Source organism: Piliocolobus tephrosceles, chromosome 13, assembly GCF_002776525.5.
Source record: "Piliocolobus tephrosceles isolate RC106 chromosome 13, ASM277652v3, whole genome shotgun sequence".
Classification (NCBI taxonomy): domain Eukaryota; kingdom Metazoa; phylum Chordata; class Mammalia; order Primates; family Cercopithecidae; genus Piliocolobus; species Piliocolobus tephrosceles.
The window spans coordinates 67,328,323-67,343,238 of NC_045446.1; the positions used below are offsets into that span (position 1 = coordinate 67,328,323).

Consider the following 14,916-nt stretch of genomic DNA (forward strand, 5'->3'; position numbering starts at 1 on the left):
CCATGTATCCATCCACCCTCCCACCCACCTATTCACTCATCCATCCACCCATCCACCCACTCACCCATTCATTCATCCATTCATCCATCTGTTCATTCACCCACCAATATAACCACCATCCATCCATCCATCCATCCATCCATCCATCCATCCACCCATCCACCCCCCCACCCACCCACCCATTCACTCATCCATCCACCCCCCACCCACCCACCCATTCATTCATCCATTCATCCATCCACCCACCCACCCATTCCCACAGTTGCTCATTTGCTTATGTGTGTCTCTAAGCATTGACTTTTTTGCTCACTTAGGGTCAGTCAGAAGACACGCACTCTAGTCCCAACCTATCAAGTTTCAGTTGCCTCATGTATAAAACGAGGAAGTTAGACTGTTCAAAGCTTTTAATCTTTATATTATTTTAGTTACTTATTTTTTCATACATTTATTCATTCAACAAATACCTTTTGAATGTTTTCCTTCATAGACTTATGTGACAGGCCTGTGGGGCAGGCAGGGCAAGCATTATTCTACGCATTGTACAGATGAGGAAGCTGAGGCACAGAGGTTATGTGCCTTGCCCAAGGTCACATAGCTAGGAAGTCGCAGAGCCGGGACTCAGCATGCCCTCCTGATCCCAAACCCACCTGTGCCCTGGCTGCCTCTGGACGCTGCTTACCCGCGCCACTCCCACTGTTTCAGGTCTAACTTCCTGAAGCTGAAGAATGCTGCCACGCTGATCCAGAGGCACTGGCGGGGTCACAACTGCAGGAAGAACTACGGGCTGGTGAGCCTCCCCGTGGGCTTCTCTTGCCCCAACAGGCCTTTGAACCCAGCCTTGCTGCCATGGCAGCGGGACTGGCCTGCACCCAGGCAGCACAGCCTGACCTCGTTGGCCTCCTGCCACTGCCCCGGCCAGCCACTACCATTCCTCCAGCCCGAAGTCTGGATCTGCCTCTTGTGGCTTCTTCCAACTGGCCAGCAATGTGTGTTGCTCTCCTTCTGGAGTGTTTTTGGGTGTTGGGAGCACTCTGGGATTATTAGAGATCTCAGATGGGGCTGGGAGTGGCTGGGTCACATGGAACTCTGTGCAGCAGCTGGGCTTAGGGTTTGTCGGGGCTGGATGGGAAGCAGACTGGTTGGTTGCAGCTCCTGATCTAGGATCCTCTCAGGGGGGTCCCAACTCAGGGAGAGTCAAGGTCACCTAAAAATGTGTTGTCTGAGAGGAAACAGAACTTTCCAACGATGGTGGGGGGCTAATCTGAGAGGAGACGGGGCCATGCCTTCTGGGGGTGCCTGTCTGAGAGTGGAGGCCGGTGCCGTGGAGCTCCTGCAGGCAGGGTCAGTCTAGAATGGGACAGCAGGCTCTGAGCACGGGGTGGCTGTCCTTGCAGATGCGTCTGGGCTTCCTGAGGCTGCAGGCTCTACACCGCTCCCGGAAACTGCACCAGCAGTACCGCCTGGCCCGCCAGCGCATCATCCAGTTCCAGGCCCGCTGCCGCGCTTATCTGGTGCGCAAGGCCTTCCGCCACCGCCTCTGGGCTGTGCTTACTGTGCAGGCCTATGCCCGGGGCATGATCGCCCGCAGGCTGCACCAACGCCTCAGGGCCGAGGTGAGGGAGCAAGTCCGTAGCAGCCAATCAGCAGACCTCTGACCGCTGGGAGGGGAGTGTCCACGCATCACCCTCAGGCGTTGGCAGGAAGCGGGACCTACTGGGGGGACCTAGGTTGTGCCTGCTCTGAGGAGTGCACAAACCTGGGACCATATCCTCATTTCCATCCTCCTGGCCAAGGGCAGGGCTGGGACCTCAGTCACTCTTGGGAATCTCTGGGAGACCGAGGCAGATCTGGCCGAGCTTTAGGATCAGTAGTGCCTCCAACCTGCTGGGTAACTTAGAGAATTTCTTGGTTACCTCACTTGTCCTATCTGCCAAATTATTTGGCAAAGTCATGCCCAGTTTTAGAACTCAGAGTCGGGTGGGTGGAGCTGGCAGGAATCCCTGCAACAACAGCTACACACATTTCCATGCCCCCTGGATGCCCCCTTCCCTCAGTACCTGCGGCGCCTCGAGGCTGAGAAAATGCGGCTGGCAGAGGAAGAGAAGCTCCGGAAGGAGATGAGCGCCAAGAAGGCCAAGGAGGAGGCTGAGCGCAAGCATCAGGTGAGCCGAGAGCCTCCAGGCGCCTCATCTGGCTGCTCATGTCACCCAGCACCGCAGCCTTCCTTCCATCCTTCAGAGTGGCTGCACTAGACTCACTCGGCCAGTGTTGCCTGAGCTCTTGCTGGGCACCTGGTCCTGTGCTGTGCAAAAGGACGGAGGGCTGTGGTGGCTCCAGAGGAAGAGACCCAGGCCCTCAGCAGCCCCTTTCTAGCTGGGAGAGAACACCCTGATAAAAGCCCAAGCCAGCTGACGGCATGAGGGTGCCATGCTGCCCGTTAGAGAGCCACCAGCCACAGTGGCAACTGAACACTTGCAGTGTGGTCCATCCGAGTGACACAGTGCTGTAATTGTGAAATACACACTAGATTTTGAAGACTTGGTGGGGAAAAAATGAATATAAAGTATCTCAGTATTGTTTTTGTAATATGGATTATATGCTAAGATAATATTTGGGAAATAGTGAGTTAAACAAAATATATTACTAAGACTAATCCCACCTATTCCTTTTTGCTTTTTAAAACATGGCTACTGCATGGGTGGCTCACATTGTATTTCTATTGGGCGGCACTGGTCTAGAGCCTCCAGCCAATGGCCGTGGGATGTCCGGGTTGGTGTGGTCCCCATGGAGCAGGCTCCTGGAGGAGGTGGCTCCCTGAGAGCCCTGAAGGATGGGCAGTTTGCTGTTTGGCCTGTTGAGAGGCCTCTGAGTGGCCCAGAGGTGGGGAAGTCGGAGGCGTCATTCTCCTCGGAGGTCAGGAGGTGGGGACCGAGGCCCTGGCTGCTACAGGGGCTCCCCAGGGAGAGCTTGTTCCCTGAGGCTGTGGCACTGGGGCTGACCCTGTGTCTTCTGTGTCACCCCAATTGCCCAGGAGCGCCTGGCCCAGCTGGCTCGTGAGGATGCCGAGCGGGAACTGAAGGAGAAGGAAGCTGCTCGGCGGAAGAAGGAGCTCCTAGAGCAGATGGAAAGGGCCCGCCACGAGCCCGTCAATCACTCAGACATGGTGGACAAGATGTTTGGCTTCCTGGGGACTTCAGGTGGCCTGCCAGGCCAGGAGGGCCAGGCACCTAGTGGCTTTGAGGTACCAGGCTGGGGACAGGGGCTCCAGAGGCCCCCACACCACTTGTGCTGATCCTCCCTCCTCCTGTGCCCTTGGCCTTAAAGCCCGCCCAGCCCCTCTGAGCAGTGGGTAGCAGGGATGAACTGGGCCCTGTCCCTCTCCAAGGCCGTTCTCAGGTTTTTTTTTTTTCTTTTTTCTTTTGAAATGGGGTCTCACCCTGTTGCTCAGGCTGGAGTGCAGTAGTGTGATCACAGCTCACTGCAGCCTTGAACTTCTGGGCTCAGGCAATCCTCCTGCCTGAGCTTCCCAAGTAGCTGGGACTCCAGGACATACCTCTTGTCTCCTTCAGGACCTGGAGCGAGGGCGGAGGGAGATGGTGGAGGAGGACCTGGATGCAGCCCTGCCCCTGCCTGACGAGGATGAGGAGGACCTCTCTGAGTATAAATTTGCCAAGTTTGCTGCCACCTACTTCCAGGGGACAACCACGCACTCCTACACCCGGCGGCCGCTCAAACAGCCACTGCTCTACCATGACGATGAGGGTGACCAGCTGGTGAGGCCTGCCTGCCACTAGGTCACTGCTGGGTGGGGCCAGGGCTGGTGCTGTGGACTCTGCTGCTGCTGGTGGCCCTAGGTGATGAGGGTGGTGGGTCCCTGGGGGCCAGGGACCAGGTCTGACTACAGTCTTCACTGCGGCACCCAGCCTAAGGGCTGACCATGCAGGAGGGGGTGTCTCCAGCCCTCTCCCCAAACCACCAGGTCATTCTGACAGCTTTAGCAATGTCCTCTGCTCTGGCCTCTGACGTGCGCGCTCTGCCCCAGGCAGCCCTGGCGGTCTGGATCACCATCCTCCGCTTCATGGGGGACCTCCCGGAGCCCAGGTACCACACAGCCATGAGTGACGGCAGCGAGAAGATCCCTGTAATGACCAAGATTTACGAGACCCTGGGCAAGAAGACGTACAAGAGGGAGCTGCAGGCCCTGCAGGGCGAGGGCGAGGTGAGGCCAAGGTGCCCTCTGGCTGATATCCCTTCCAGGCCTACAGGGAGGGTTGCTGGCATCGCCAGCCTTGGGCTCCTCCACAGAAAAAGGATCCTATAATTCATCTCTGCCTCACCGACCCCTGCCTGCCACCCTCCTTTGTCTACTTGTGGGAACAAATGTGTGAAACTTTTATAAACTGTAAAGTGCTGATCATAACTGAGGGGCCTCGTAGCAGAGCAGACAGGAGCTTTGATACTATGTTTTCCTGAGTCTCAGTTTTCCTGACTGCCAGTTGGCTGGTGGGGGTGCAAGGGTAGGGCTGAGCAGGTGGAGGGTGCCAGTGTGGGGGGCACCCTGTAAGCCTCACGTGGAAGCGAGACGGTTCCCCACAAAGTCTTGCTGTTGGGGGTCTCGTCATTGCTTTCTGCTCAGCCACTTGACCCTGATCCCTGCTGGTCCTGCAGGCCCAGCTCCCTGAGGGCCAGAAGAGGAGCAGTGTGAGACACAAGCTGGTGCATTTGACTCTGAAAAAGAAGTCCAAGCTCACAGAGGAGGTGAGGGCAGATGCTGGGGGTCTGGCAGCCCACGGGTGGCTGCCTTAGGTGGCCTAGGCTGGAGCACAGCTAAGCTGGGGGCCCACGGGAGCAGGAGCAGGAGTGGACACGGTCTGTCCTCAGGGGTCTTGGCTGGCCAGGGACAGGACAGCATGGGTGAGTTGGTGGGCGATCAGGCAGACAGGAGTGTCTGAAGAGGGTGGGATCTTAGGCTGGGGTGGGGAAGGGCTTCCTGGCAGAGGGCACTGAGCAGGGGAGGCTGGTAGCAGCACAGGTGAGAGGGAACACACTTCCAGCCAGGGTGCAGACCCGAGGCACTTGGTCCAGGGACCTTTGAGGCGTGGGAGCTTTCTGTGGAACAAGAGTGCTCATGGAGCATGAACGGGATTAATGTATTTGAATTCATTCCTCAGTCACCTTGCCTTTTCTGGGCACTCTCCCAGCCCTTGTGCTCTGGGGTTGTCCAGGCTGGTGTGTGTGTGGCAGGGGAGGATGCAGTGGAGAGGCAGACACAAACCAAAGCATTCACAGCCGTGGAGGCCAGGCCCCCATCCCCACATGTGCACATGCCAGTCCCTCTGCCTGAAACTCCTCCTTTCTCTGCCTGGGATCACCTCCTCCAGGAAGCCTCCCCAGCTCCTCCACTGCAGGGCTCCCACTTTACCCCTGCCCTTGTGCTGTCCCCACCTGAGGCACAAATCCAACCTTGCAGGTGTGTGGCCTCAGATTTGAATACCTTCTCTGCCGCTGAATATTCAAGGGACCCAAGGAAGGAAACGCCCACTCCATGGGGTCCTGGGAAGAAGGTGGAAATGGCAGCCGAGGGTGTTCAGTAGACACGAGGGCCTTCCATGGTGCTCCCTCTGTGTACCACCCACTCCTGCTGCTCACCTCTCACTCACCCCACCTCCTCTGGGCAGAGCTCGGGGCTTGTGCTGTGGGCTGTGTGGGATGAGAGAGGAGAAACATCTCATAAGAACCAGTGTGAGCCTGGTCACATCGGGGCGAAGGGTGTTGGTGACAGGGTGATGGTGACTAGTGGTTGGAACCTGGGGTATACTCCAGAACCCACAGTTATGTGGGGGAGCCACCCCAGAGAGATAGGGGTCCCGCTTGGAGTCAGAAGATCAGGTCCCTGTCCTGGCTGAGAGGACCTCCCTGGGGTGGGGGGTGGGATGCAGGGTATCGAGGAGAAGGCAGAGGAGCTCTGTCCCCAGAAGTGGGTGGCACCGGACCAGTGTGCCCCAGCTGTGTGGGCCAGTTATTGGCCCAGCATCTGCTGTGCACGTGGCAGGGGTAATGACAGTGCTGGGGAGCCCAGTTCTTCTGCTCACTCCTTAGATTCTGCTTTCTGGGGAGCAGGCAGCTTCGGGTGCTGGTGCCCTGGCTGGCAGGGGAATGCCCCTGACTTCACCTTCCCTGTCCTCTCCCTCTGGCCCAGGTGACCAAGAGGCTGCATGATGGGGAGTCCACAGTGCAGGGCAACAGCATGCTGGAGGACCGGCCCACCTCCAACCTGGAGAAGCTGCACTTCATCATCGGCAATGGCATCCTGCGGCCAGCTCTTCGGTCAGTGCCGGGAGGTGGGGGCACCGGGGCCTGAAAGTCTTTTGATGGCTGAGTGGTGCCTCTGTCAACTTAGCAAGAGATAAAGCAAGCAGGCCTGGGTTTGGCTTTGTTGCGAGCTAATTGGTGGAGTTAGGACCTTGGTGGAGTTATTTCATCTCTCTAAGCCTTTGATTCCTTGTCTGTAAAGGCGGAATCATAAAACAGGCATCCCTTGGAGATACTGCAGGTTCAGTTGAAGGGCACAGAAATAAATATCACAATAAAGAGAGCAGCACAAATATTTTGGTTTCCCAGTGCATATAAAAGTCATATTTATACTGTACTATAGTCTATGAAGTATGAAATAGCATTATGTCTAAAAAATGTAGACACCTTGATTAGAAAATAATGCCGAAAATGCTAATGGTCATCTGAAAGTTGCATCTATTTGCTGGAGGGTCTTGCCTTGATGTTGATGGCTGCTGACTGATCAGAGTGGTGGTTGCTGAAGGTTAGGGTGGCTGTGGCAATTTATTAAGATAAGACAACAGTGAGATTTGCTGCATGAATGGACTGTTATTTCACACAAAATTTCTCTGTAGCATGCAATGTTGTTTGACAGCATTTTACCCACAGTAGAACTTCTTTCAAAATTGGAGTCAGTCCTCTCAAACCCTGTTGCTGCTTTATCAAGTTGATGCAATATTCTAAATCCCTTGTTATCATTTCAACAATGTTCACAGCATCTTCACCAGTAGATTCCATCTCAAGAAACCACTTTCTTTGCTCATCCATAAGAGGCAACTCCTCATCCACTGAAATTTGATGATGACATGGCAGCAACTCAGTCCCATCCTCAGGCCCCACTTCTCATTCTAGTTTTCTTGCTATTTATTTCCACCACATCTGCAGTTACTTCCTCTTGAAGTCTTGAGCCCCTCAGTCATTCATGAAGGTTGGAATCCACTTCTTCTAAACTCCTATTAATGTTAATAATTTGACCTCCTTCCATGCATCATGAATGTTCTGAATGGCATCGAGAATAGTGAATACTTTCCAGAAGCTTTTTCATTGATTTTGCCCAGATCCACCAGAGGAATCGCTATCTATGGCAGCAATAGTCTTATCAAATGTATTTCTTAAATAAGACTTGAAAGCCAAAATTACTCCTTGATCCACAGGTCGCAGAATGGATGTTGCATTAGCAGGCATGAAAATAACATTCATCTCCTTGTACATCATTCTTTTTGTTTGTTTGTTTGTTTTTGTTTTGTTTTGTTTTGTTTTGAGACAGTCTCACTCTGTTGCCCAGGCTGGAGTGCAGTGGTGTGATCTAGGCTCACTGCAACCTCCACCTCCTGGGTTCAAGCCATTCTCCTGCCTCAGCCTCCCAAGTAGCTGGGACTACAGGCACTTGCCACCACATCTGGCTAATTTTTGTATTTTTAGTAGAGACGAGGTTTCACCATGTTGGCCAGGCTGGTCTGGAACTCCTGACCCTGTGATCCACCCGCCTCAGCCTTCCAAAGTGCTGGGATTTCAGGCGTGAGCCCCTGTGCCCAGCCCCTTGTACATCATTTTTAAGGGCCCTAGGATTTTTGGAATGGTCACTGAGCATTGGCTTCAATGGAAAGTGGGCAGTGCATTAGCTCCTGACAGGAGATTTAGCTTGTCTTTTGAAGCCTTGAAGCCAGCCATTGATTTCTCTCTAGCTATGAAAGTCCTAAATGACATCTTTTTCCAATAGAAGGCTGGTTCATCTCCATGGAAGATCTGTTGTTGAGTGTAATCACCTTCATCAGTGATTTTAGTTAGACCTTCTGGAAAACTTGTTGCAGCTTCTCCATCAGCACTTGTTGCTTCACCCTGCACTTCTATATTTTGGAGACAGCGTCTTGCTTTAAACCTCATGAGGCGATCTCCGTGAGCTTCCAACTTAGCTTCTGCAACTTCCTCACCTCTCTCAGCCTTCAGAGAATTGAAGAGAGAGCCTTCCTCTAGATTAGGCTTTGGCTTAAGGGAATGTTGTGGCTGGTTTGATTTATTCAGACCCCTAAAATTTTCTCCATATCAGCAAATAAGGCTGTTTCACTTTCCTATCATTTGTGTGTTCACTGGAGTAGCATTTCTGATGTCCTTTAGGAACTATTCCTTTGCATTCACAGGTTGGTTAACTACGTGGCACAAGAGGCCCAGCTTTTGGTCTATCTCGGCTTTCAACATGCTTTCCTCTCTAATCATTTCTAGCTTTTGATTAAAAGTGAAAAATGTGTGAGCTTCCTTTCACTTGAACACTTAGAGGTCATTGTGGGGTTATTAATTGGCCTAATTTCAATATGAATGTGTCTCAGGGAATCAGGAGGCCTGAGGAGAGGGAGAGAGATGGGGGAACGGCTGGTGGGTAGAGCAGTCAGAACACATCTAACATTTATCAATTAGGTTTGCCATCTTCTATGGGCACAATTCACGGTGCACAAAACAACCACATTAGTAACATTAAAGATTACTGATCACAGATCACCACAGCAAATATAATAATAAAGTTTGAGATATTTCTAGAATTGCCAAAATGTGACAGAAACGCGAAGTGAGCACGTGCTGTTGGAGAAATGATGCTGGTAGACTTGCTCCACGCAGGGTCCTTGTAAACCAATTTGTAAAAAATGCAATGTCTGCAAAGTGTAATGAAGTGAAGTACAGTAAAATGAGGTGTGCCTGCAGCAGCTACCTCATACACAGGCTTGTGGGAAGATAAAGCTATGAAAAGTGTGTAGCACCAGACCTGGAGCGTAGTAAGCGCCCTGTAGATGGTAGCTTTGATCATCATCATCCAACATGCATTTCCTGCTTTAACCCCCCTGCCGCCAGCTCACCTCGAGTCACCCACCCCAGGCCCATGGTCAGGGTTACTGTGGGCCACATGCCTGGGAATCCTGCAAGTACCTCCTTCCCCACAGGGCCAGGAGAGCCTTTACCCAGGTCCCTGGGGTTTTGGGGAGTTGAAAGGAAGACCCAGGAGTTACCAGGAGCCACCAAAAAAATCAAGTCAGCTGATGAGAGGGGGGCTAGGACTTTTCTGAGAACAGTCTCTACACAGGACAGGTCTGTCGGGAGAGCTGATGCCATGAATGTGTGCGTGCTGGTTGGGAGGACAGCAGGACGAGGCAGGGACCAAGCCCCACTTTCCTGATGGGAAACTGAGGTCCAGAATAGGGAAGAGACTTGCCCAGGGGTCACTGGGCCTCCTGCCTCCTATCAGGCCCCCGTTTTTATCTCCCCAAGCCTAGTCACTACCTCACCGGGGTAGCCACACTGCCCAGGGCCACCCGCCAACAGGAGGAAAAGGCAGCTGCTGCAGGTGTGTCTCAGAGGCAAGAATTTGCCTCCAAATTATCTCACCATCATACCTAAAGCTGACACTTCTAGAAAACACAGTGCCAGGAGCCCTGAACCAAGAGTCCAAAGGCTGGGGTGTCAACTCCTTGAGGGGCCTCACACGGCGAATCCCTCCCTACTCTTAGGCTCTGTCTCCCCATCTGTAAAGGGAATGGAGACTCCTAGCTGCAGGTGATAATGTTTCACTAGCCTGTGGCCAGGTGGGAACAGGAGGGATGTTTCCAAAGCAAAACTTGTTTTCTTTAAAGGACTGCTCTGAGACTTTGCCCTTCCCACTATTTGGAAATTTAAAATTACCTTTGTTTTATGAGATAATTGGGATCTAGACAGTGAGTAGGGTGTGTGTGTTATAAATGTTCTCATTTATCATGATAAAAAAATGAGTAACTTCAGAATTTACTTTGAAATTATGAACTCTCCAAACGGTTGAGCCACTGAATTAGGTAATCCCAGCCCTGTCCTTTGGGAGAGAAGAGCAGCGGTGGGTGCCCCCTGGCGGTCACTGCATTGTCAGGGGTTCTGCCCTTGAACAGGCAGCCTGTAGTCTTAGAGTACCCAGTCTGCAGAGGAGAAGAACCATTCCCAAGAACAAGGACAGCAATAATTGCAGCTGGCATTTTTGAGGGGTTCACTGTGTCTGGCACTGTGCTAGGTGCATGATAAGCCTTGGCTCATTCGTCTTCACAGCAATCTTGTAAGGATTTCTTTAAAATGAACACCAAAAAATTACCTTAATTGTTTTCATCCCATTACAAAAGTCATACATGGCCCCTTAAATATTCAAACATTACAGAAACATACCAGAGACAAAGTCCCTACTCATTCCATCCCCCAGTGACACCCCAGGACGCTTTTCCTGTTTCTGCTTTGTCCGTTGCCCTGGGTAAAGTTGCACCTGCTGCCGTGACTATGGGTTGGGATCAGAGAGGCGAACTCGTCTGCCTCAGTCACCAGCTGGTTAGGAACGAGGCAGAGGTGGGGACTGTGCTTCTCATTAGCATGGTCACCTGTGGCTGTGGCTGCTGAGACCAGAGCAGGATACTCACCACCCTGGAGGGTGGGGCCCTGGCTGTGGGAACTGGATTGGGGTTGGGGAGGTGCTTTATGCCTGATGATCCTGTCTCCAAAGCCAGACCCCAGCCCTTGGCTCAGCCCTGCCACCCAGCCTCACTCTGCCTCCTCCTGGGTGGTCTTGGCAAGTTGGAGAGGACAGCTGTGGCAGGACCGTGTCCCACCGGCTGCTGGGAGGAGGTGGTGACCGGGGCTGTTCCTCTGGTGATTGCCCCTCCCTTGCCCTGCTGCCTGCCCAGGGATGAGATCTACTGCCAGATCAGCAAGCAGCTGACCCACAACCCCTCCAAGAGCAGCTATGCCCGGGGCTGGATTCTCGTGTCTCTCTGTGTGGGCTGTTTCGCCCCCTCCGAGAAGTTTGTCAAGGTAGGAAGGTGCCTGGCCTCCTGGAGTGGGAAGGGGAGCTGGGCCCTGTCCCAGCACTGTGGGGAGAGCAATAGTCAGGGACTCCAAAGGTCCTGGTCACAAGGCCCACCCGGCCACCCCCCACTGAGCCCCATCTTCCTGGCACCTCCTCCCCTCAGGCAGCCACTGCTTTGCCCCACACTCCCCTCAGCCCCATTCTACTTAGGAGGGGCTGAGTCTGACAGGAGCGTGTCCCAGGCCCTCTGCACCCTCGCCTTAGGGCAGGCCTTGGGCGCTGGGGTCAGAGCGGAGCAGGTCACGGCAGGACCAACCTGACTGGCTGGTGCTGTGAAGGGGTGTGGGGAGGAGCCGCTGGGCTGAGCTAGGGGGAGGTGGGGGAGGCCACAGACATGGCTGGAAATAGGCAGTGGATCTGAGAGAGTAGGGAAGCCACGGAAAGCAGCCTGGCCTGGAGGAGTGGCCTCCAAGTGCTGGGGAGGGCCTGGCGGCTGCCCTCACAACCCACATGGGGAGGCCCAGGGCTGCAGTGGGGCCGCCTCAGCGGGTGCTCTGGCTGCAGTACCTGCGGAACTTCATCCACGGGGGCCCGCCCGGCTACGCCCCGTACTGTGAGGAGCGCCTGAGGAGGACCTTTGTCAATGGGACACGGACACAGCCGCCCAGCTGGCTGGAGCTGCAGGTTCGTGCGTGTGTGTGCACGTGCTTGTGTGCATGTGTGTATGCGTGTGTGTGTGTGTGTGTGTGCCCAGTGCACTCGAGTGCCCCAGAAACATTCCCCCCTTTGAGACTCTGTGGTTCCTCAAGCACCTACCCTCAAGTTCTGGAACCCCAGGCCCGTCGGAACAGAAAAGCCCCCAAAGAATGAGGGACTCTATTTGCTGGCCTTATGGTCAAGACAACTTGGGCAAAGGAAATTCCCTCTGTGTCTTTACCTGCCACATGGTGAAGGTTATATGAAGTGATAGCAGAGACCCCGGGCCAGTGGCAGCACCTGAACTCCCAGCCCCAGGCCCTGACTCAGGGGTCCTAAAGGTCCACTGGGGTGGGGTGCACAGCAGGGCTCCCTAGACACCTGTGACGGGGACAAGCAGTGTCCCAGTGAGGTGCTGAGGCCTGGGGCGCCGGGGCAGCTCCAACCCCACAGAAAGCAGAGAGCCAAAGTCCAAGGGGCGAGTGGGTCTGAAGGGAAGGGGCTCCACAAACCCTCCTGGGGCACTTTCAGGCCACCAAGTCCAAGAAGCCAATCATGCTGCCCGTGACATTCATGGACGGGACCACCAAGACCCTGCTGACAGACTCGGCAACCACGGCCAAGGAGCTCTGCAACGCGCTGGCCGACAAGATCTCTCTCAAGGACCGCTTCGGGTTCTCCCTCTACATTGCCCTGTTTGACAAGGTAAGGCCGCCCAGAAGCACCTCCTCCCGGCCCCACTCGGGGCCGCCAGTGCCGCCACCTGTTGGCTGGGGCTACTCACCCTCTAGCACCTCGGTTTCCCCCGAGCCAGCGCTAATCGGCTCTGCCTGACTCCTTAGGACTGTCGAGAACTTGGCCAGGTGCGGTTCTTCACGCCTGTAATCCCAGTACTTTGGGAGGCTGAGGTGGTCGGATCACAAAGTCAGGAGTTCAAGACCAGCCTGGCCAACGTAGTGAAGCCTCGTCTTTACTAAAACTATAAAAATTAGTGGGACATGGTGGCACACACCTGTAATCCCAGCTACTCAAGAGGCTGAGGCAGGAGAATCGCTTGAACCCAGGAGGCGGAGGTTGTGGTGAGCTGAGATCATGCCACTGCGCTCCAGCCTGGGCGACAGAGTGAGACTCTGTCTCAAAAGAAAAAAAAAAAAAAAAACAGAGCTCTTCAGCACCCAAGGGAAAACCAGCAGTAGGATGTCCTCAGTCCTGTGTCCCCAGGCCCAGCGAACCCGCTCCTGGTGCTGAAGGAAGAGCATGGCACAGGCTGACGGGAGGGCTGCGCAGCCCTTGTGTGTAGATGGGAATGGAATTCCCTCTCAGGTTGCTATGGCGTCTGATGGAGAAACTCCTTAGCAAACAGGAGTTCTTTCACACGTGCCCTCAAGCAGCCGGGGCGTGAACAGCCCACAGACTCACCTTGAAGGCTAGAGCCTCCTCGGCTGAGCGGGACCTGGGGCTTGTGTGATTTTGCCTCCACCCCCAGCAACATCATGCTCAGCAGAGGGGTCCCCGCCCACAAGCCCAGGGGAGGTACCATGTTGCTGGACACAGTTTGCCTGGATTTTTCTCACCGATGCTCCTGTGTTTCCAGGTACTCTCTGTTCAGTTTCCCACTTCCACTAGAAAATGGGACTTCTCACATCACCGTGCCCAGAACTGAGGCTAGGAAGGCAATCATGGGGGTGCTGCTCAGAGCCCAAGGCCGGGATCTGGTCTGCCTCCTGGGGGCCTTAGACGTGTCCCTGCCCCTCGCTGGGCCTCGGTTTTCTGTCTGAACTGACCGTTGGCACTGTCGAGGCTTCTCATAGTCCTTCCCTGACTCTGTGCCTGCTCCCCTCCCCGCTGTGCCCGCAGGTGTCCTCCCTGGGCAGCGGCAGTGACCATGTCATGGACGCCATCTCCCAGTGCGAACAGTATGCCAAGGAGCAGGGTGCCCAGGAGCGCAACGCCCCCTGGAGGCTCTTCTTCCGCAAAGAGGTCTTCACACCCTGGCACAGCCCCTCTGAGGACAACGTGGCCACCAACCTAATCTACCAGCAGGTGGTGCGAGGAGTCAAGTTTGGGGAGTACAGGTGTGAGAAGGTGAGTGGAAGGGACTCCCCTGCCAGACTGGCTTGGCTCACAGCCTCCTGTTTTCCACGTTTGGGCTGAGTGCTCCTCTGTGAGCCATCGTTAGCTTAGGCTGAGGTGAGCCCGACTGCAGTCGGGCACTCTCCAGGCTTCTGGATGGACACCACCTACTTCAGGGGGCTCGTGAGGTGAGGTGAGATGTCAGGAGCAAGGGCCTCTGAGCATGTCCTGAATTCGCTAGTGAAGGAGGCCCCCACACTGCTGTAGTGACTGTGCGTGCTACAGAGGACGTGCCTCAGGACCTGCTGCACTGTTCTGAGTGTGTCTAGTAAGCACCGCTCTAAATGAGAAAGACAGCCATTCCTTGGGATCAGAATTTGCAAATGTGTATTCTTTTTTCTCCTTCTGAGGACAGGAGTTATATGGTTGTTTTGTTTTTGATAATGGTAATGGTAGCTATGGTTCTGTTGGTGATTGTGAGGGAGGGATAAGAAAGGAGGTGATGGAAATGAAGAGGATGGTTGGTGGTGGTAACATTGGTAGAGGTAACGATGGTGTTGATGGTGATAGTGGAGACAGTGATGATGGCTGGTGGTGATGGTGGATGTAGCGATGGTGTTGATGGTGGTGGAGACAGTGATGATAGCTGGTGGTGATGGTGGATGTAGCGATGGTGTTGATGGTGGTGGAGACAGTGATGATGGCTGGTGGTGATGGTGGATGTAGCAATGGTGTTGGTACTGATGATGGTGGTGATGGTGGGTGGAGGCAGTGATGGTGTTGGTGATGGTGGAGGTAGTGATGTTAGTGATGATGGTATTCTTGGTGCTGATGACAGTGGTGATATTGGAGGTAGGGATGATGTTGGTGATGGTGGTGGTGGTGGAGGTAGTGATAGTGCTGGTGTTGATGACAGTGTTGTTGGTAGTAATGATGGTGATGGTAAAGGTAGTGGTGGTGTTGACAATGACAGTGTTGCTGGTGGTGATGGTGTTGGTGATGACAGTGTTGGT

The 14,916-nt window shown here is 54.2% G+C and overlaps 1 protein-coding gene across 3 annotated transcripts in view; it reads left to right on the plus strand.

Moving 5' to 3' along the window:
* The window catches only part of MYO7A (myosin VIIA), an 87,294-nt gene that overhangs the window by 50,504 nt on the left and 21,874 nt on the right, over window positions 1-14,916 (plus strand). For all 3 annotated transcript variants that reach the window (XM_026446990.2, XM_026446992.2, XM_026446991.1), the window contains exons 20-31: window positions 703-787; window positions 1,395-1,613; window positions 2,055-2,162; window positions 3,032-3,241; window positions 3,570-3,773; window positions 4,043-4,219; window positions 4,669-4,758; window positions 6,200-6,327; window positions 11,013-11,139; window positions 11,699-11,818; window positions 12,362-12,535; window positions 13,688-13,915. In XM_026446990.2, coding sequence (XP_026302775.1) covers window positions 703-787; window positions 1,395-1,613; window positions 2,055-2,162; window positions 3,032-3,241; window positions 3,570-3,773; window positions 4,043-4,219; window positions 4,669-4,758; window positions 6,200-6,327; window positions 11,013-11,139; window positions 11,699-11,818; window positions 12,362-12,535; window positions 13,688-13,915 — 1,870 coding nt within the window. The remainder of the gene's footprint in view (window positions 1-702; window positions 788-1,394; window positions 1,614-2,054; window positions 2,163-3,031; window positions 3,242-3,569; window positions 3,774-4,042; window positions 4,220-4,668; window positions 4,759-6,199; window positions 6,328-11,012; window positions 11,140-11,698; window positions 11,819-12,361; window positions 12,536-13,687; window positions 13,916-14,916) is intronic.